General features: G+C 36.2%; 1 protein-coding gene and 1 pseudogene across 1 annotated transcript; one reads left to right on the top strand and one right to left on the bottom strand.

Moving 5' to 3' along the window:
- The first annotated feature begins 3,416 nt into the window (after positions 1-3,416).
- On the top strand, positions 3,417-5,372 carry LOC137965776 (proliferating cell nuclear antigen-like). Its single transcript, XM_068812118.1, has 4 exons — positions 3,417-3,891; positions 4,052-4,204; positions 4,464-4,561; positions 4,881-5,372. Exons 1-4 carry the CDS (start codon positions 3,573-3,575, stop codon positions 5,130-5,132), a joined length of 822 nt encoding a protein of 273 aa, XP_068668219.1. The 5' UTR covers positions 3,417-3,572; the 3' UTR covers positions 5,133-5,372.
- Positions 5,373-6,701: 1,329 nt separating this feature from the next.
- LOC137965709 (cytosolic enolase 3-like) lies at positions 6,702-20,184 on the bottom strand (annotated as a pseudogene).
- Positions 20,185-22,049: the final 1,865 nt, after the last annotated feature.

The following is a 22,049-nucleotide window of genomic DNA, read 5'->3' as shown; positions in this document are numbered from 1 at the left end:
CATATTACATGATTGAGCCTGTTTGTGCCAGGCTAGTTTTATGTCTACTATTCAGCACATAGTTTAGGATCTACACATTTTCTTTTTAATATATTGTTTGCTAGCAATTTGTGCCTTTGATAATTCATAGTCTCTGAGAATTAGAAAGAACCCGAAATCTTCATGTTAGAGCATGAAAGCAAATGGTGTATCTGACTGTAGAAGAAAAAATGTTGTACCTGGATTGCAAGATTTCCTTTTCACCTAGATGAAACATATCACTTTAAAGTGTTTGATTGTCTAAAGATGATCAATCACCTAAAGCAGCAACATTTGACATCTCTATTGCCAAGAATGGAGGTGGAATATGTAATATGTAACAATTATATGGATTGAAAACCAGTAGAAAAAAAAGACGAATATTCCCTCTTCCAGCATGTAATATAAGTCAATCGTTGTTGTTTACCTCCATTATAAATTGGCTTTGTCACTGCATTTTATCAGGTAATGGTGAAGTGCTAGGCCTACCACAAGTCCTGTTTCAAATGTTCGCATGGGGGGCTGCCCTATCTCTCCATCAAATTATGCAGCCCTCATAGGAATTCTTTACTGGAAGCACCATTTTTCCCAAATTTTTAAAGAAAAAGGGAGTTACAACCATCTTATTAAGAGTGCTTCCATGAAGCATCCAACGATGCATATTCCTAAAACATGAATGTTTTCTGGTGATATGTTTCTCATTTCGTTTTACTTTGTTTTTCATTAGGAATCAGTAAGGGGGGCTTAGTCCACAACGATGTTGGTTTCTTTGATTCTCCATGCTGCATAAACTGAATGGGGTCACAATTCTTTCTATTTGAATATAGGTAGAGGTAGCAATTTTCAAGTTTTCAAGATATAGTGTTGGAATAGTAGCAGCAACTAACACCGATTAGCACTTTTCTTGCTGGTATTTACTGTTGCATGGAGTGACCAATCTTTCTTTTCAATAATAGATAAGCCAAAAAAAAAATTCATCAAATTTGACTTGTTTGACTTTTTGTTTTCAAGTCATATAATCTTTTTAAGGAAATTAACTAATGTTAACCTTAGGTTGACTCCCTTATTGATTTTGATGAGAACAAAATTTAATGGAACTAAGAATTTACAAATTAAAGTATTTCAAATACTTTACTTTCAAGAGACAATACATATCAAACTCTAAAGCTTCAAAACAATCAAGCCTATAAGCACCATAGAAGGACATTTTTTGAAGAAACACTCATAAAGACAACGAGAACATTAGAGTTTAAGTGCCATTGATATATGTCAAAACTCAGTAAAAAATGTAAGAGAGCTACCCTAACTTTTTTTTTTTTAAAGTATAATGGTGTACATGGAGTTAGACATACATTGCATATACACATGTTTAGGAACATCATATATATCTTCTAAAACATGTTAGAGCATATAAGATTAAATCATTCTCATGTTTTAAAAGTCAATTTAGTTAAATTGGCATCAGAATGACCTATTGACCTATGCTAATGATTGATCATCCAGAAGTGTGAAGGTCAAGACTATAAAGCATGATCGATTAACCATAGTCAATTGATTGATCATCCAAAACATGGCCATATCTTGCTACAACGCATGATCGATCATCCCATTTGGATTGATTGATCAATGTTGTCCATGCAGACAAAATTTACGTGGAATGATTGATCATCTCACACGATTAATCTATCAGACATAATCTTGCTAGTCATGGACATAAAACATGATCGATCATACATGCATTGCACAACTAGAGGGAATTCTGAATGATCGATCATCCCTTGGTAATGATCTATCAAAGTTATCTTTTCTGGACCAATGATAACTTGTTGATCGATCAATCAATGGATCAATAATGTGTTTCAAGTCTTGTCTATCCACACGATGAACAAAATCCTGAAGGGGGTTTTTGTAGACGAAAAATTTAATCATTAAAATTAGAACATGATCTAGATTGTCAACATTAATCAATCACCAAGTTTAAGGAGTTTGATCACCAATTGACAAATGGTCAAAATCAAAACTCTTGACATTCATGTCATAAAGGTTTTGTTAAAAAATCAATCGATTATCAAATTAGAACTTCATAATCTGAATAAATTATTAGGATAATAGCTTATAATTGATAGTTAATATATTTTAACAAGGACAATACCAAAAAACAAATTAAAGAAGAAAACCACCTAAGTACCACATAAGCAAAGGAGGTGGCATATGGGTGATACATGGGGTCTTAGGAAAGGTCCACCTAAAGTAAAAAAAATGGTACCATTTCAAAATAGGTGAGATGAAGTGTGTGAGAAGGTTAAATTACCCCCACCACACTATACATAGATGTCCCAAGCTAGGGGGATGGATTTTTGGGAGGTGAGAAGAGCTTTTGGAGAAGAAAAAATACTAGAAAAATTTACTAAAACTCCAGATCTCAAACTTACTAAAATCCTCACTAAGGCTACAACAACCAGAAATTTGGTTGTAACTCTATCAAATTCCGTTGAAGCCGTCACAAAGCTTATACCAAACCGACTCTCTATTATAATTTTGTCATCCCTCCAAATGCCTCAAACTTCAAGTAACCTTGAGGCCTTGTCGGATTTTTTTAGTAAAAGTAGCAACAAACTATCATCTTGATCACTACTTTGCAACCATCTTTGGAACCATGGTTACTAAGCAAGACTAAATTCCATTATAAACATTAAGTGGAAACTAGATGAAAAATTGAAGCTAATCAACGAAGAGAGGATGCAATTCACCTGTTTGTGTGTGGGAATTGAATTAGAGTGCTAAACCAAAGATAAGATCTCACGTCACTAGAATTTTTTTAAATTTTTTTATTGATGTACATACGATTGCTTTTCTTTGAAAACCGGATCCCTTTGTACATTAATAACCCATAAAACCGATAAAGTGATAACTTTTTAATTTCTTCATTTATAATGATAAGAAAAAAAGTCCCTCTTATACCAGAAAATAACTTAGTTTAAATAATTTTATTAAAGATAACTCAAGTATACATTTAATTAAAAATTTTATACATCTTTATAGTATTTTGATATCATTTATACATTTTATAATTTTATCATAAATTTATTTACCTATTTATAAATTTTATTTAGCTATTTATTTACCTATTTATAATTTTACTACTAGATTCATGCCTTTTTTTTAAGAAAGGATAAAATATATATTAAATAGTAAAGTTTCAAATTTATATAATTACCTAAATTAAAAATAATCTGATGGTCAAATGGGGGAGTCTAGGCCGGATCACACATGCTTTGAAAACGGATTCTAGACCAGGTGGACAAATATTTCGGCGCATGTTAGCAGAGCGCATCACACGATCTAAATCTGTGGCGGTCGCGGGAAATGGTTCATTCACAACTCCTTCCCGCCCTCTCACGCCCTTGCTTTCAAAGCCACTATAAATTAACTGCTCTTTGCCGTCTTCCGCTCTCATTTCTATCTTCTTCCTGACGCTAATCTTCGTTTTCCCATTTCTTTGCTCTTTCTCTCACTTTGCTTCATTCTTCTAGGGTTTCAACCGGAAGAGCAAGATGTTGGAGCTAAGGCTTGTTCAAGGGAGCCTCCTGAAGAAGGTCCTCGAAGCCATAAAGGACCTTGTCACAGATGCGAACTTCGATTGCTCGGCCACCGGGTTTTCTCTTCAGGCCATGGACTCCAGCCATGTGGCCCTTGTCGCCCTTCTCCTCAGATCGGAGGGGTTCGAGCACTATCGCTGCGATCGTAACATCTCCATGGGTATGAATCTCAACAACATGTCAAAGATGTTAAAGTGTGCTGGAAATGATGATATTATCACCTTAAAGGGCGACGACGGCAGTGACACTGTTACTTTCATGTTTGAGAGCCCTAGTAAGTTCTCTCTTCCTTCTCACATGACCTAGGAAGTAATTTAAAAGATTAATGCCTTTTCCGCCGAGTATTTCATCTCTTTAGATTTTGTTAGATTCATGCTTCCCTGTGCTTTATGCGCTGATATTGCTTATTTTTACTCTTTTTTATTTTTGTGAAGACCAAGATAAGATTGCGGATTTTGAGATGAAGCTGATGGACATTGACAGCGAGCATCTGGGAATTCCAGAGGCAGAGTATCAAGCCATTGTGAAAATGCCCTCTACCGAATTTGCCAGGATATGCAAGGATCTAAGCACCATTGGTGACACTGGTATCTTTTATCCATTTCATTTTGTTAACACTAGGGAGAACATATGTTTTTATTTTATTTTTGCCATTTGGTTAGGTGGTTGAGGGTCTTTTTACCCAGTATTAATCCATTTAATCATGTGCAGTCAAAGCCCTTTTATAGGTTTATAGAAGCGAGCCGATTAGTTCTGGTTAAAATTATTGTATCAGTCGTTTAATTTAGATCTGCTGAACAAAGTGCTTCACTCATAATTGTGCTAATTGCTTCTTCGATATTGTAGTTGTGATTTCTGTCACCAAAGAAGGTGTGAAGTTTTCCACTAGGGGAGATATTGGAACAGCAAATATTGTTTGCCGGCAGAACACTTCCGTTGACAAGGTACCTCTTGTCCTCTGTTTTTCTGTTGCCACTAACTCTCTAGTAATTGACCTTGCCCTTTGTTGAGTCTGATATTTACCTTTCATGTTTAAATCATAGAAGCAGTTGATTATGTTTTAGAAGTTTTATACCAGTCTTACTAAATGTGACTTCCCAATATTTATCACACCATCACACTGTTATTATTGTATTCAATTTGTCCTGCTAGTATGTGTTTTGTCATTGAGCCCCTTACTATGAGATGAGGTCAGCTGTTTCCTAGAGCATGAAAAGATAATTGCTGCCGTAAGGAACTAATCTCTGTATTTGGGTCAAACAGCCAGAAGAAGCTACCATTATAGAGATGAAAGAGCCAGTTTCACTCACCTTTGCTCTGAGATACATGAACTCTTTCACCAAAGCAACCCCCTTATCCAGTACTGTCACCATAAGCCTGTCTTCTGAGCTGCCTGTTGTCGTGGAATACAAGGTTGCCGAAATGGGTTATGTAAGATATTATCTGGCTCCAAAGATTGAAGATGAAGAAGTGGACGAAGTAGTAGAAACGGTAAATAAGAAAGCCAAGGTGTAAGCAAGGGATGAAGATGACTAAACATGCTCCCACTCACTATGTTTCTTTACCTTTTTAACTTTGTTTTCTAATTTTGTGTTTCTATGTAAGTCAGCTATAGAAAGATATGTTTTCAATGTGGATTCTTGTATAATGCTCCTCCTGATGTTGTGTTAGATTAATGTTACTTTTGCTGCTTTTTTGAATCTTAATTTATGGGAATTTTAAAGCCTAGCACGGTGTTGCTGACCTTGCACCAAATTTAGCTTGGGTCATCACTGTTTTTGTATAATGTTCCTGGTATTATGTTAGTTGGATGAGCCATTATTACTCCTGTTATATGTAAAGAGAGGATATATCTGGTTGAAAATGGGTTGAAGCAGGTGGGTTTTAAAAGATTTATGGAGCACATACCATCACAGAAGGTTGTCTACTCCTGGTATAAATTTTGAACTCCTTTTAATTGTTATTATTCATGAACTTTGTTAGCTATTTACGAAATGGAAAAGCCTCGCAAGTCGAAGGGAGTGGATTTATTGACTGCATGTATGAGATATCTTAGAGTAATCTACTTCATTTGATTAATTGCTCTTTCCACCACACTGGTTCGTTTTTTTAGTGCAACAAGAGAGGTAGGAAACAGGGTGGACATCTTGGTTTATTGGTTAATTGATTCTGTACAACGCTCCTGTTGCGTTGGATAAATGGCACTTTCACAGGCTCGGCTGAATTTTATATTTTTGTGAAGTCTGAAACCCAAGGGGGTCGCTTGCCTTGTACTTGCTGCTTGGTTTTTGTTCAATGTCGTGGTATTATGTTAGTTGAACTAGCCAATATTACACCTATATCTAAGAAGATAGAGATTGTGCCAGATAGGTGGGTGAATTTGGGTTTGAATTCTGAAGGCCGTGAGCTATCTTTTTCTCGAACAAAAGCGAAACTGTAAAAGCTACCTCTCCATAATTAATGGGTCTCGTTTCACCGTCTTGGTTGCGTTTGTTTGTAGTGTCACATGCTGACAAGTGACAACGGTTGGAAAAGAAAATTTGCGTCTGTTCAACGGTTTGGAAGCGATTATATTAACGTTCCAAAGTCCTAGCCTCGAGTGGACGAAAATTTATATTAGGTTTGCCTTCTCCTTAGAAGGTTGGATCAGCGTTTTAGTAACTATTTTACGGATCATACATCCAAAGGCCTACTTTTGATCCATATTGTAAGATTGCATGCATGTTAACTATTCGGAATGATCCTTCTTCTTCCTATGGTTTCCTCTATTCACCAGTGACAAGTTTTTTTTTTTTTTTAATCTTCCCTAACAAATATCGATTATTTTTGTATTTATGACATTAGCTAATGGTAGTTGTTCCTTTTAATGCCTAATTAGTAAATTTATAATTACTATTTAAATCATATTTTAATGTTGTTAGTTATTTAATCATGTTTTAATGCCAAAGTTGAACTTTAATGTATGATTTAATTCCTTTTTAATACCTAAGTTGATCTTTAATTTATGTTTCAATTCCTTTTTAATACTTAAGTTTTCAACTCACTGAAAGTAAGAGAAAAAGAGTAGCTTGGATATGCTTATAATAGAAAATTGGAAATGCGAAAACCCACCATTAAGCTGAATTAACAACACGACATATGCTCCAGTAAAAACTCCCAAGTTGGTTATACCCCTAAACCAAGTGGACAACCAGTAAGAGATGTTATCATTTTCAGCCATGCATCCCTACAGACAGGGTCACAAACAGCATACAAGGGACCAAGATGCTGAGAACCAGAATTGCCGTCTCTTAATTACTAACTTTTTTCTTTCCTCGTCTCTTCTTCCAGCCTTCAAAATGCTAACCAAAAGACTAAATTATATCTAACCCCTTGAGAAATCAAGGTGACCTCCAGGTCTCTCCAGCGTACACAGCATCTTCCCCAAGTTCTTCTCCAAGCCGAAGCAACTGTGACAGCAAAAAAATGAAACATTGTCACTGAGAAGTTCCTTTTCTCTTTCAAACAGCTATGGGGTGAGGAAGCTGCACAACACCATAAAAGTGTGGCAATGTCAAGTTCTATACAAAGCCGTAAGCCGCATATAGCGCATTTATGAAGCTTCTGAAAATTGAAAATTCCATGGTGAACAACTTGTACATCCTCTTAAAATTCCCAACAACTAAGGCCAAGGTAAAAATTCAAACCTGGAATTCATGATATTTTGTTTGACTCAAATATACAAAAAAAAAAATGAGCCTGCTCTCGACCTATAGCTTTAAAATATTGTTTTATCCTCGAGCTCATCACTATTGTCATCATGAAGACCATTGTCAACTTCCATGTGTGTTTCTACATGCTTTTCACCCAATAGACCATACACTTTGTTAGCACAATTCTGCCTTGTTTCTATGCAACTTCTACTCCAAGGAAGTGTTTTAAGGAAACCAGATTTTAGTTTAAAAATACTAAGCAAAGTGCTAGGGCATGGTTTGAGAAATTTAGCCAGGTAGTAATGTCATTTGGGTTCTGTCGGAGTCACTGTGATTAAACAGTCATTTGACATTGTAGTCCTATTGGTGTATGTTGATGATATCATTTTATCAGGGAGTGATACTAAAGGTATTGAGGATGCAAAGAAGCACCTTGCTTAATATTTTTAAACTAAAATCTATACTTCTTTAAAAACATTTGTATCCCTTATGTGTCCAAAATTGGAACCGAAAGAAGAGAGGGAATCCTGGCTCGTTGCTGAGTAGGTTGCCATCGTTGATATACCTGCAAGGGTTTTTCTACCAATATTGATTGTGGTTGACTAGGAACATCTTCCAGAGGAGCAAGAGCATTTGTACCTGGATCTGTGATAGATGGAGTAAACGCTACATTGGAGGTAGAGAAGAAAGGAACATCCTCAAAAAATGTCACATCAACAGACAAGCATTTTCCTAGTAGATGGGCAAAAACATTTGTATCCCTTATGTGTCCAAGAGTACCTTACACACTTGACTATTAGTGGGGACAATTTATCTGAAAAAGTATCAAATACATGAGCAAAAATAGACAGTCAAAAATGTGAGGAGATAAAGTAGCTGATAGAGTCAATATTTGGAGGAGAATCTTGCCTCCAAGTACCGGAAAGGGCATCCTGTTGATAAGAAAGCATGCAGTAAGCACTACATCACCCAATATGATTTGAGAACATGCATATGAATGAGCATTGTGCGTGCAACTTCTAACAAATGCCAATTTTTATATTTAACTACTCCATTTTGCTTTAGAGTGAAACACAAGACAACTAATGAACTATACCATGGTTTTGACAAAAAGTATCAAATTTTTTATTTATAAATTTCAATTTGTTAGTATAAAAAATACGAAAAGATGCATCAAACTGGGTTTTGATTTCATTATAATTTTTTTAAAATATATCAAATACTTTTGATTTCTCCTGTAGGAGATACACCCAAGTAGAACCACTAAAGTTGTCAATGAAAGAAACAAAATACTTATATCCAGAGATGCTAAAAACTGGACATGGTCCCCATACATCAGAATGAACAATTTCAAATAACTTGCTACTCTTTGTTTAACTCAAAGGAAAACTAGTCCAATGGTGCTTGTCCAATTGACACAATTCTATTGAAATGACAAACTTGAAGAAAAGGTACAAAATAGTTAGACTGACTTCATTGAAAAAAGATAGCCTAGTCGTAAATGCCATTGAAGGGAGAAATGACATCATAGAGGAAAGGTGAAGATAGCTATGGAGAGCTTTCCAAGTGGTATAGTCCTCTATCATCCTCCTAGTTGTGAGATTCTGAAACATAAAATGTGAGGGATAGAAAGTCAGTAAAGAGTTGACTTGGTAAGTTGACTAACAATTTAAGTGACATAAATGGGGTAGGTGTAATATTACTCACTCCTTGAATAAATAACACAAACCCATCGACAAGTGATACATGTTTAACAACTGAAGACTTCCTCAAATCAATAAATAATGAAGACATACCTGACCAATGAGTAGAGGCTCTTGAGTCAATTACCCAGGAAGACATTAGATGTACATAAGAGGCTGACGTACTTGAATAGCTATAGGAAGTGTAGGCTGAGTTACAAATGCTTAGGAGGAGGAAGTTGAGGTTAATTGAGCATACGTTGGGCAAGCTGGTGAAACTCATCAGGGGCGCTTGGTAAATTACCAAGCACTAGAGTACTCAATGCTGTCATGAACCAAGGAGTTTTCCCATGTGGGCTTTCTAAATTTACTCCAACACTTACCAGAGAAATGATTTGTGCGTACACACTTTTTGTCACTTTCAACATCACTTCAGCCTTGTCCTCTACTTGAACCATCTATGCCTCTACCTCTGGCATGTCCACCATGACCTTTAATAGATTCTAAGTAACCAAGAGTATTAATTGCAACTGCATTAACACCTTCAACTTTTTTACTGGATGTAATTGTTGTCCCTACACGCATACCTCTATTAGAGGCTCTAAAGAGTGATGGAACATCATATGAGGCAAGCAACTGAGCCTTGACTACATCAAAGTTTGGTCCAAGTCCATCTCAGAACTTAGCAACATGTATCTACAACTTTGCTTCCGAAGCTCCTTTTCATCACTGGTGAAAGGATGAAACATTGATTTCCTACAGAATGCCTGTAATCCGCTGTAGTATTCAATGACTGGCATGTCCACCATGACCTTTAATAGATTCTAAGTAACCAAGAGTATTAATTGTAGCTGCATTAACACCTTCAACTTCTTTACTTTCCTTGGATGTAATTGCTGTCCCTACACACATACCTCTGTTAGAGGCACTAAAGAGTGATGGGACATCATCTGAGGCAAGCAACTGAGCCTTAACTGCATCAAAATTTGGTCCGAGTCCATCTAAGAACTTAGCAACATGTATCTACAACTTTGCTTCCGAAGCTCCTTTTCATCACTGGTGAAAGGATGAAACATTGATTTCCTACAGAATGCCTGTAATCCTTGTAGTATTCAATGACTGGCATGTCCACCATGACCTTTAATAGATTCTAAGTAATCAAGAGTATTAATTGCAGCTGCATTAACACCTTCAATTTCTTTACTTTCCTTGGATGTAATTGCTGTCCCTACATGCATACCTCTGTTAGAGGCACTAAAGAGTGATGGGACATCATCTGAGGCAAGCAACTGAGCCTTGACTGCATCCAAGTCTGGTCCGAGTCCATCTAAGAACTTAGCAACATGTATCTACCACTTTGCTTCCGAAGCTCCTTTTCATCACTGGTGAAAGGATGAAACATTGATTTCCTACAGAATGCCTATAATCCACTGTAGTATTCAATGACTGGCATGTCCACTGTGACCTTTAATAGATTCTAAGTAACCAAGAGTATTAATTGCAGCTGTATTAACACCTTCAACTTCTTTTGGATGTAATTGTTGTCCCTACATGCATAACTCTGTTAGAGGCACTAAAGAGAGATGGGACATCATTTGAGGCGTGACTGCATCGAAGTTTGGTCCGAGTCCATCTAAGAACTTAGCAACATGTATCTACCACTTGCTTTCGAAGCTCCTTTTCATCACTGGTGAAAGGATGAAACATTTATTTCCTATAGAACGCCTATAATCCACTGTAGTATTCAATGACTGTTCTCTCACAATGCTTAAGGCTAAAAAGTTTAGCATACAACTTGCATACTCGAAATAGATTGCTTTCCTATGCATATAATGCTTCAAAGACAACCACATTTCTTTGGCAGTTTCACAATTCATAATTTGATTCCTCAATTTGGAATCCATAATATTGAGTAACCAAGTCATGACCTGGCTATTCACTGCTTCCCAGTCATCTATAAGAGAAACTAATGGGTCATCTCTAATGAATTTTGACTTCCGCTTGGCCATAAGGTAGATACAAATTGTTTAGCATACAACTTGTATACTCGAGATAGATTGCTTTCCTATGCATATAATGCTTCAAAGACAACCACTATTCACTGCTTCCCAGTCATCTATAAGAGAAACTAATGGGTCATGTCTAATGAATTTTGACTTCCGCTTGGCCTTAAGGTAGATATGAATTGATTAGGACCAACTGAAACAATTCTATCCATTCAGCCTCTTAGTGGCAATCAGAATTGTATCTTTTGCCTTCAAAACCTCCAAATTTCCTTGGGAGGTGATTATATCACTAGAATCAGCCATAAGCGCAAATAACAACTAAAACAATCCACCAAAAACTTCACTACAATAGGCTTGCATAGACAATTTGGGCCTCGCTTTAAAAAATTAGGATTTGATCAAACATGCACATATGCTTCAACAACATATAACAACTGTGACATTTATTCAATTCCAACCTTAAACTGCCAAAAATATCACAAAATAGGCAGACATCAGCCTACCAGAAGGTGACACAAACACCAGACCTAATATCAAGTCTACACACCGACACTCACCTCGTCTTTACACCAGAGAAAGCCATCCCCTTTATCCCCACATCTGAAGGACGCCACATCCTTTAAATCCAGCATCCCCCAATATTTTCACCCCCTTCTAGGACTCTATTTCATCAATAACTGTATTTACAGGCAATAGAAACCTACAGCCTTAAAGTTTTGGCAAAAAGAGAAGAAAAATTGATTTTTGCTGAACCAATAGGGCACCTAGGGTAACATAGAAATCAAGGAGGAGAAAAACCCAAATTAAAAGCTTCCAACTGTGATTCTCTGCTCTGATACCATGTCAAAACGTTAAATAGGAGGGTAGAAGAAGAGAAATTGAAGAAGAAAGGGAGAGAAGAGACTCCTTGAGAAGAGTCTCGTTGGGGGTCGAGCTTGACCACCCAGAGAACTAATCAGATTGCTGCGAGCGGAACACACAGGGCGCTCTCGACCCCCTCTTCTATTTATTAAGAAGGATTTGACAAATTACAAAAATACCTCTTACATTCTTAAGCCACTCAAACCCTTATATCTCCCACTCTATATAACTAAATTACATGAAATTATGTCTAGAGACATAACCTTTGTAGAATAAGATGATGTAGAAATCAGAAACACCTACTTATGAAAAATGACCAAATACCCTCAGTAGCTTTTTTAACAGTATAAATAGAACCAGGAAAATTCAGGTAAATCATGATCTCTGTTTTCCAAAAAAAAAAATATTTTCTCACTGTTATAAAAATAAAAGTCAGTAAAATTGTGAAAATAATTTTATGAGTGTTCTAAATTGAACATGGAAATAAAAAAAATGATATTTAGAGCAAAGTGAAGATGGAACCACAAATGCAACATAGAGAAATATTACGTAAGACCTATGGAGTTAGTTTCAACATTAATGTAGATCAATCTAGAGAAAATCAGAAAAATTATAGCATCAAACAAATGCAAACATGAAAATTACAATAAATCATGCTGTAGATCTGAGGCAGAATTTACCACCTGGTTATACTTTGCAAGACGCTCTCCACGGCAAGGTGCACCAGCTTTGATCTGACCTGTAGCTAAACCTACTGCTAAGTCAGCTATGAAGGAATCTTCCATCTCTCCACTCCTATGAGAAACCACAACACCCCAGCCGGCATCTTTTGCTAATTTGACTGCTTCAATAGCTTCTGTCACAGTCCCAATGTGATTTACCTACAGTGATTCAACACCTTTTATGAAATTTAGTGGTAATCAAACTTCGCCACAAATTCCTTGACAAGTTTAATACCTTGAGAAGAAGTGCATTGCAGGTGCCTTCATGGATAGCTCTCTCAATACGTTTAGGATTTGACACTAGCAATGCATCCCCTACGACCTGCAGAAAATAGCTTTCATTAAGCTGTGTTTTCAAATCTTGTTGAAACAAACGAGCAATGATTGAGAGACCTGGCAAAGTCCAAGGCTGCAGAATAGCTTTGTATGTTCCCAATCATCTTTGTCAAAAGGCTCCTCAATCGAGATGATAGGGTAGTCTGGCAGATCAGGTCTTATAATGTTAGCACAAGGAGGACATATATAACAAATACGATCAGATCACTAATCATTACCTGCACATAGTTGGTTATACATCACAATCATATCCTCCCCAGTCTTAAAGGTTTGCCCAGACCCATTTGGAGATTTGAAGTCCAAATCATACTTCTTCCCTGAAGCAAGATAAACAGGATCCAGCATGTCAGCCATGACAAAACTATCTAGAAGAAGTAGCAGGTTGAATTGATTACATCCATGGATGATTGGAAAATAAAACATAAAGGAGCAAGAAATGTATTATATCAACTTGTGTGCACCAACTGCCTCACAAAGTTTCAGACAAAACACATTAAGAACTATTCGTGCCATTAAATTATTCTTACCTATGCAGAAGTCGGTGGCTGAAACATCTAATGCCAACTTAATTCTCTCACTGTATCCTGCTCTATCAACTGCCTCCTTCACAAGGTCCAACCCTTCTGTGACACTGTAAAAGGAGAATATAATATAATATCAAGAGATAAATGTAATAAAAGATTCTCCAAATATCAATTACTGAAGATGTTCCTGATATAGATACTTGTTCACTGAGACATTATAGCCTGTGGTTGATCACACAATCTATATTATGCATGCTTGCGCATCAGAGGAAAGTCTGGGCCAACAGGAAAACATAATGATGAGATTATTCCTTAAATGTATTACAAGATGCAATCGAGAAAGAACCTGCCTTGAGATATCAGGAGCGTATCCACCATCCTCACCAACATTGCACCCCATTGACCCATACTTTTCAGTAATGACTACCTGTTTTCGGGACAGAGAAACAAATAATCGAGGAGTATGAGAGAATAAATCTCTAGAGGAAAGAAAAACAAAAAGAAATGAACTTAGCCATATGCACCTCAACACAAAGGATTCCCTGATATTCTTCAACCAATTGTGAATGTTATGCTTATTTTGAGCAGAAGTTTTCCTCAAAGATTAAAGAAGCTCTAGAAATTTTATAGTCAAGCAGTCATCTGAAAGATTATATACTTTTCACATGAAAAATCAACATAATTTCACTCAAGCCAAACTCAGCAGAAATGTTACCATTCTTCTTCCAACTCCTCTGCTATCAGAAGGAAGCAGAAACTTATGCAACTCTGTTTTGGCAACAGTCAAGTAGCAACTGAGAAAATATAATGAGCTTTGTAACTGGATATCATAATTATGAGAATTAGAATATTCACCACAAATCTCTTTTCTAGGAGGGAATCGGTGGCTTATTCGGTTATCTTGTGAGGAAAACTGTAGTGAAATCCTATTGTCAAAGAACACTACTTCCAAAATTTCTTGTGAATTGATCTATGCCTGGTGCAATTCCACTCCATCTGGTCCACTCCTTATCTGGCTTCGTATCAATGGTTTACTAGTTGAACCATGGTCTGAGGAGGTTTTCCAGAAAATTGCAGAAAAGTTTAGAGTCTATCATCAGATAGATGAAATACCAAGCAATACAGAAGAATGGACTATGCCCGAATTCAGATACTTCCAGCAAGACAACTGAAAAAATCAAGGAAAAAATCAAGGATTGAGAAGGAGATGAGGAGAGAATGAGAAAGAAATGAGAAAAAAAGAAGAGAGAATGGAGAATGGAGAGAGGCTCAAAGTTGAGCAGCGTTGGGGATCGTGCACGACACCCTCTATTAAATTAAGTCATTCTGATAAATTACAAAAATACCCTTCACTTTAAATGCCTTATCTCCTTATATCTCCCATTCTATACATCTTACGTAAATGAAATTTGAACCATAGACATAATTAAACATAAGGAACAAGATAACATAGAGAATGAAATCTACTGATGAGGTAAAATGACAAAAATACCCTTGGACTGCTTTTCCAACACTCCCCCTCAAGTTGAATCATATATATATATCCATGAGGCTCGGTTTGTCATAGAAGTTCATAAATTCTCGTTTTAGTAGTACCTTGATGAAAACATCTCCAAGCTGATCTCTAGATCAAACATATGGGATGACTATCTCCTTTATCACTGCATCCCAAATGAAGTGACATCCACCTCTATGTGCTATGTCCTCTTATGAAAAATTGGATTACTGGCAATAAAGATAGTTGTCTGGTAGTCGCAAAACATTGTCAGAGGTTCATTTTGATATAAATTTAACTCTTGTGACTGATCTCACCCACATCAACTCACTAATAGTATGAGCCATTACTCTATACTCTACTTCAACACTAGACCGAGCCACCACAATCTGTTTCTTACTTTTCCAATTGATTAAATTTCCCCTAGAAAAATACAGTAATCAGTAGTTAACTTCATGTCCAATTTGGAACCAACATAATCAGTATTAGAGAAGGCTTCAATCTTTAAATGACCACTAGGTTTAAAGAAAAGACCATTTCGTGGTGCCCTCTTAAATATTTTAAAATTCTTTGTGCTGCTTCTAGGTGGACTTTACGTGAATTTTCCATAAACTAACTCACTATAGTCACTGCAAATGAGATATCTGGTCTAGTGACTGTTACATATATAAGTTTACCAATTAATCACCCATACATTGACTTGTCATTCAGTTCTATACTTTGATCATCATGGAGATCATGACCAACCTCCATTGGGGTATCAACTGGTTTGGCTCTCAAAAGTCCATATTCTTGTAGGATATCTGTTATATATTTCCATTGTGTCAACACAAGTCCTTCCTTGCTTCTTGCTACTTCAATCCCCAAAAAATATTTCAATAGCCCCAGATCTTTAGTTTGGAAGTGTGTTGCTAAGCAGAATTTTTAACTCCTTCAATACCAAAAATATCACTGCCACACAGAATAATGTCATCTACATACACCAGCAATACTATAACCCCAGATGTTCTCTTCATTACAAGTAAGGAGTGGTTTTCTTGAGTCTACATACTTTATGCATCTACCTCTGAGTAACATACCCTGGATGTTACTTCATATACTCTTCTTTCAGATCACCATACCAGAAAGCATACTTAATATCTAGTTGGCACAAAGATTGCCCCTGATTCACTACAATAGAAACCAGAATATGAATAAATGATAGTTGGGCAATAAGAGAAAAAGTCTCAAGAACATCAACATCACAAGTCTGTGTGTACCCTTTAGCCACCAGCCGAGTCTTATACTTCTCAACAGATCCATCTGCAGCCAACACCGGAAGCCCCTAGAGGTAAGTCACATAACTATTAAGTTCCTCGATTTAACAATGCAACCATCTCAACATCCATGACTTGCTTCTAGTGGAGAGACAAAAGAGTTTTCTACATTGAAGAAGGAATAATGCAAGCAGAAATGGACAAGGTAAATTTTTTGTAACTATTAGACAAGGAACTAAAGGAAATAAAATGAGATAGAGAATGATGAGTACCTTTTCTAACACCCTTCCGGAGTGCAATAAAAAGGTGTAAGTAACTTACCTCAGGATCCTTAAAGAATTAGAGTCATGGCCTAGTATGAGAGAGGGATCTGAAGGCTGAGAAGTAGTCTCCTGTCTATGCTGATACACCTACAATGGTTTCTCAACAGTGACATCTTGTGAAGATCGAATGCAATCATCGACTGGAAGAGGAATAACTAATCCAGGGTCTAAAGGAACAAAAGGTATAGTCTCTGAAGAAGTCGACTAAAGGAAGGGGGTATTCTCGACTAGTGTATAGAACCTTATCGTTTGGCTAAGAGTGATATTTTTCTTCTCATATTTGTTTTGTCCAAGTTGGGTCTTTATGTGTGCTTTTGATCTCCAGCTTAAAGGGGAATAAGTAGAAGAAAAATTACTAAAGAAGAGGTATTGAAAAACTTACAATAAAGAATTCCTCGTATTAAAATTTTTTATGTGACCTGCAATGAAGAACATCTAAGTCGAGGGAGAATAAAAGATGAAGAATTTTGTAGTCAAAGAAGATTGAATACTAAGAATTTTTTTCTTTCCAAGTTGAAGTTAGCAATTCCACCTTGAGGAGCAGTACTGAAGAGCAAATATGGAAGAGTTTTACATGATACTCATGGTAAAGGAGTTTAAAAAAAAAAGGAATTAATATGAAAAAGTATTACATAGTTCTCAAAAGGAGTCTCACAAAATGAGGTCCTTAAGTATTATCAATTATATGTAATAGTTGTTTACTTTGTTTCTTATTAGAAGTTCTATTTTGGGTTTAACTGGGATATGAGTAGTTTACTTTTACTCTAATTCTATATGTTCTGTCTATTATAAATATAGGACCAATGTACTACTCAGTTTACAAACCAATCAATGACTTATTTCCTCTCCCAAAAATTTTCAACAATACAAAATAGGCCAAAAGACTGAAAAAAGTGTTTATAACCTTCATAGATCCAATGCTGCAACTTCAGAAGCAAATTACAGTTAAAAGGTTTCCAATCTATGTGTAAGGATGACCTTCAAGTGATGGTAGGTCTCAAAACCCATTTGCATTGCCTCCTCAAATGTGTTAGCATCAGTAGGAAGAACCATAATTTCCTGTTAACATCCAAAACATCAGTTTGTGGGGCTAAATTGTGCTAGGTATACATGCCACAAAGAATCAGTCTTGGAGAAGCCTAATCCTTATTAGAGCGAAAAAGAAAAAAATAACATACTGTAAACACAATCAGGAACTCAGCAAATATAACTTAAATGGGAACAATTAGAACGCCTCTGTACTACATATACAAATTCCATCATGGACTGCATTTAGAATTTGAACCTAATAATCAGCACGAACAGCTCACGACTTGTTCTCTGGTGCTTCTGGAGCATATCAGAACTGCATGCCACATTCACTTTTTTCGAAGCACAGGTCTTGCAAGGCATCAATTAAATACCTCTTACCAGTTTGCAACTCATTACTTCGGTTCTTGAAGCATAGAGTCTTAGTACTCTACAGCAGATCAGAGATATAAACTAGATGCAATGAAAAAATGACCTTTCACTATTGTCAAAATCACTTATGAAACCATGCTTTAATTAATGATGTTATAATAAATAGAAGATCATTGGGTTCTAAGGAACATAATCAAGCAGAAGCATCGACTTCACTCATTCATTTAAGTTTGTAACCTGGATCTTATAGGGCATACTTGGACGGCCAGATTATTGCCAGCATGTTTCCCACCACTGATAACTGTGATGGCAGGATCAGGAAGAACTGCTCCAGTTTTACCCGCAAGATCAGCTATATGTTTATAAAGTGGGACCTGGAAGAATAAGAGTTAGTTTTCAATCCTTCTCAGAAGAAAATGTTTGTGAGCATAAATACAAAAAAATAAACACAATGAAGCAGACATGCCTCTTTCTCAGCAGCACCAACCTTGCAAGCAGCTATTTTTGCTCCAAGCTCACCCTGTATAAAGGAAGGTCCTGAAATGTTATGCCTCTGAAGAGAAGTAAGCAAGTTCAGTAGATTTTCAGCATACAGGAAAGATTTTATTTGCAACAATAAAGTGCATAAATGTATTATAACTTAGTGTATAAATGAGCAAGTTAGAGTCACCTTATTTTCAGTTTTGTCCAGATCATTCATTGCCTGATCAATCTGTGACGGCAGTGTTGGGTCGATACTAATCATGCTTCTGAAATCTTCTCGTTAATATTCTTAATAGCTTTTGACACACCTTTCCCAAGGTATTTTCCTTTGTCTCCGTCACGCAATTCAAAAGCCTCATAGCTAGGATCAATAGATGAAACAGAAGATGAGCACTTGGAAACTATATCAGGGTATAATTCGACAAAAAAGTGGAATCTAGCTTCCACAGATGCAGATGAAGGGCAGTTTAAAAGGAATATCTTTCTAAAATCCAGTCATTGCAGTCAAAATCAATACTCTAATCATGGCAGAATTTGAATAATATGTCTAAACTTCCAAGGCCACCATGATGCTTAGAAAGTGTTAAAATTTGGATCTTTGAATGCAACAACCAGGAGAAGCTCTGGAAATGCGAGGTTGATTCAGTCTAAAGTATCAATTATGACCAATATACTGTTTAACTGAGGCCTCAATATTGAAGCAAAGAAGTTGTCAAATTTCAGTAGCATAAAAGAACTCAGATGGCCTAAAGCTTGTGATACAGACACACTATTTCATGCGAAAATCTTCATCATTAATGAACATTGTTACTTCATGCAGTTGGAAATTGAAATGAAGGTTTAATCACTCCAATTAACAGTTAGAAGTTCCTAGTATAATCATGCAGCAATATTCAGCTATGATGCTCCAATTTCAAAATCATTGCAATCCACATCAGTCCTGCAGAGCATTTCTAACCGCCCTTTTTAAGTATTTAAAACCAAATGATGTTTAATATATGTTTAAGGGAAAAATAAAAAAAATCAGGGAAACCATATAAGCGATGGTGACGTACATTCCACTAGATGCACCACTAGGAGCAGCAGCTCTAAACATTCCTTTATTTGTGAAGAGATCAACTTCAACAGTAGGAATTCCTCTACTATCAAAGACCTGCCGAGCTTTTATCTTTGTGATTGCAGCTGGGACTGACTTTTCATATGATTTGACTGCAAAATATAGAGAGATGCATATCATTGAGCTAAACGTAAAAAGGCAGAAAAGACGAAAAATATACATTACTTGAGTAGAAATGCAGAAGATAACTAACGATGAAGAGTATGGGATCTGGAGCCTTCGCCCTAACAGCCGCATTGACAGCATCCTCAATCTTCCTAGAGAGCATATGTTTGTCCAGATACTCTTGAAAGGACATTTCTCTTCAGAATCTTCTTCCCGACTTGATTTTAATAATATTTTCTGATTGCCTTAACTTGTGCTCTGAAAGACAAAAAAAAAGATCGTTCAAAATGCATTCCTTTGATCGGCACCTCAAATGCATAAGATTCTGGGAGATAAGCGTATGAAATAGCCAACAGCATAATCTGGGAACTCGGTGATGTCACCAACCTTAGGTGTGAATATGAAATCGGGAGATATCTCTTTGCACTAAGAATTCCTGAAGGCACCTCGCTCCAGTTACCGGATTTGAGATTCAACAGGCTGGGCACCTCTTGAAGGGTAGATGTCACCTTTCACGTTAAGAAAGTAAAGAATTAAGATCTCAACTCAGATTTACAAACGAGAGGAGATTTTACAGAAATGTTAGAAGATGGGGGGACTCGTAGAGGGTCTAGCAATGAAAAGATCTTTTCGAAGATTCTGGATCTTAAATGGATATCCGGATCCGAAATTGGAATAAGATGGTCCGGATCCAGATTCCAAAATAATAGTTGAATAATCGATTATTACCTATTAACGATTGGTAATCATTACTATTGGGCTCAAAATTTTGTTTATTACTATTGGTGTTATAGTTTGAAATGTTTGGATTTTGGATGCATCCCCTTGATTTATTATATCATTTGTTCACTAGTATGCACTGTATTTTGACAACAAAGTATGGTGTATACACATTAACAAATAATGTTGATATAACATCTTGAATGTCTTTAATTGTAAGGAGATGTTATTGAAATTCGACAAATGCCTTAAATTGTAACCATACAGTAGTAAACAATTCCGAGTCTTGAATGGGTGAGGTGGAGTCACGAATTCAAGTGAACAAAGAAGTTGGATGTGATTTGGGAGTTGTAGTTTGGGACATCTCTTGTCTAAAATTAAGAATCTCATAGTCAGGTCGAAGGTTGTCATTGATGTCTAATTTGTGTGTGAAACATATTAGTGTTAAAGTGAAAATTGCACAAAATTTGGACCAAGATTGTTCTCAACTAGCCTTTAAGTGCATAAAAAAAATCCTTGGTATTCAAATTACAAGATGTGTTGTCCTTGTAGTGTGTGTACTAATAGGGTTTTCTGAGATGCACTCCAAGTAGATACGCCTACTACATGACTGGCAGTAATTGTGTCGATATTTCTTTGAAGGGGAAATGTTTTAGGTAATTGGAATCGTGAGGTCAAGTATAAAAACTTCAATTACATTAAATAATACCAATACTGTGTAATTCTAAAATGCACAAACATTCTCGAGTAAATGTCGAAAATATGAGAAAACAAATAGTTTGACATAATACACTAAAAGTCATTCATCCACATTCGCAATGAGATGGTATGTATTGAGCTTGAAATATGTTTTATTTTATTTTATTATTCATGTAGCACACACTATTGTATTTTAAAATTTGTAGGGTAAAATATGTATGAGATTGAGAAATTTAAGATTACTCATCAATCGCTGCTCGAATTGAATGAATGATTCGGAGAATAATGTATAAGTATGATTATGACTTCAAGATTTATTTATTTATATATTATGTTTTAACGAAGAGAAATATTATTATTTTGTTATTATGTTTTTAATAGGATGTTATGTAGTGGTGGTGTGAGCGGTAGAAGACACTGATGAGCTAGTTGATGAGTGTGTGATAGTGCAGAGTATATACATGGTCCCAGGTTTGGGTTGGGTTGAGTTCAGTCAACTGTTTCCAATAGGGATCAAGGTCTTCTTCTTGCACTTCACAGCTCGATGATGAATTGCTAGACTCAGGGGGCTTCCCTCCTCTCTCTTTCTCTCTCTCCTTCCTCCCTATAATTTGACTTTTTGAATGAACTACTAGTAACAATGTTATCTCAATGAGAAGAGATAAAATAAATCTATCAAAAGTCTATCTTCTCACACCCTAAGGGTTTGTTTGGAACCCCTAGAAAAAAAAAGAACATAAAATAAATGGAAAAAAAAAGAGAAAGAGATAAGATTAGAAGTTTATTTTTTCTTGTTCGGATGCCCATGGAAAATAAGAGAGAAAACAAAAAATAAACATTGTTTGGATGCACAAGGAAAAGAAAAAGAAAAGAAAACTGATTTTTTATTCAATTCAATCAAGTTGGAAAGGTATTTGGTCAATTTTTTGCCCTCTCACTAGTGACTTCATTCAGTGTAGAAACTGCATCTGATTTTTCAACCATGGGGCAAGTTATCAAGTCCACAGAGA

The sequence above is a fragment of the Aristolochia californica genome, unplaced genomic scaffold, assembly GCF_029961685.1.
Source record: "Aristolochia californica isolate CCGP_79_NKW_82.1479 unplaced genomic scaffold, dmAriCali1.0.hap1 SCAF_5, whole genome shotgun sequence".
NCBI lineage: Eukaryota > Viridiplantae > Streptophyta > Magnoliopsida > Piperales > Aristolochiaceae > Aristolochia > Aristolochia californica.
The sequence above is the reverse complement of the archived record's forward strand: the minus strand, read 5'-3'. Positions and strand labels throughout refer to the sequence as shown.

Bases quoted from the DNA above. Each gene is read 5' to 3' on its own strand.
- LOC137965776 (XM_068812118.1), top strand. From the start codon at position 3,573: ATGTTGGAGCTAAGGCTTGTTCAAGGGAGCCTCCTGAAGAAGGTCCTC. The intron at 4,205-4,463 runs GTATCTTTTATC...TCGATATTGTAG, and splicing joins AAGCACCATTGGTGACACTG to TTGTGATTTCTGTCACCAAA. The intron at 4,562-4,880 runs GTACCTCTTGTC...TGGGTCAAACAG, and splicing joins AGAACACTTCCGTTGACAAG to CCAGAAGAAGCTACCATTAT.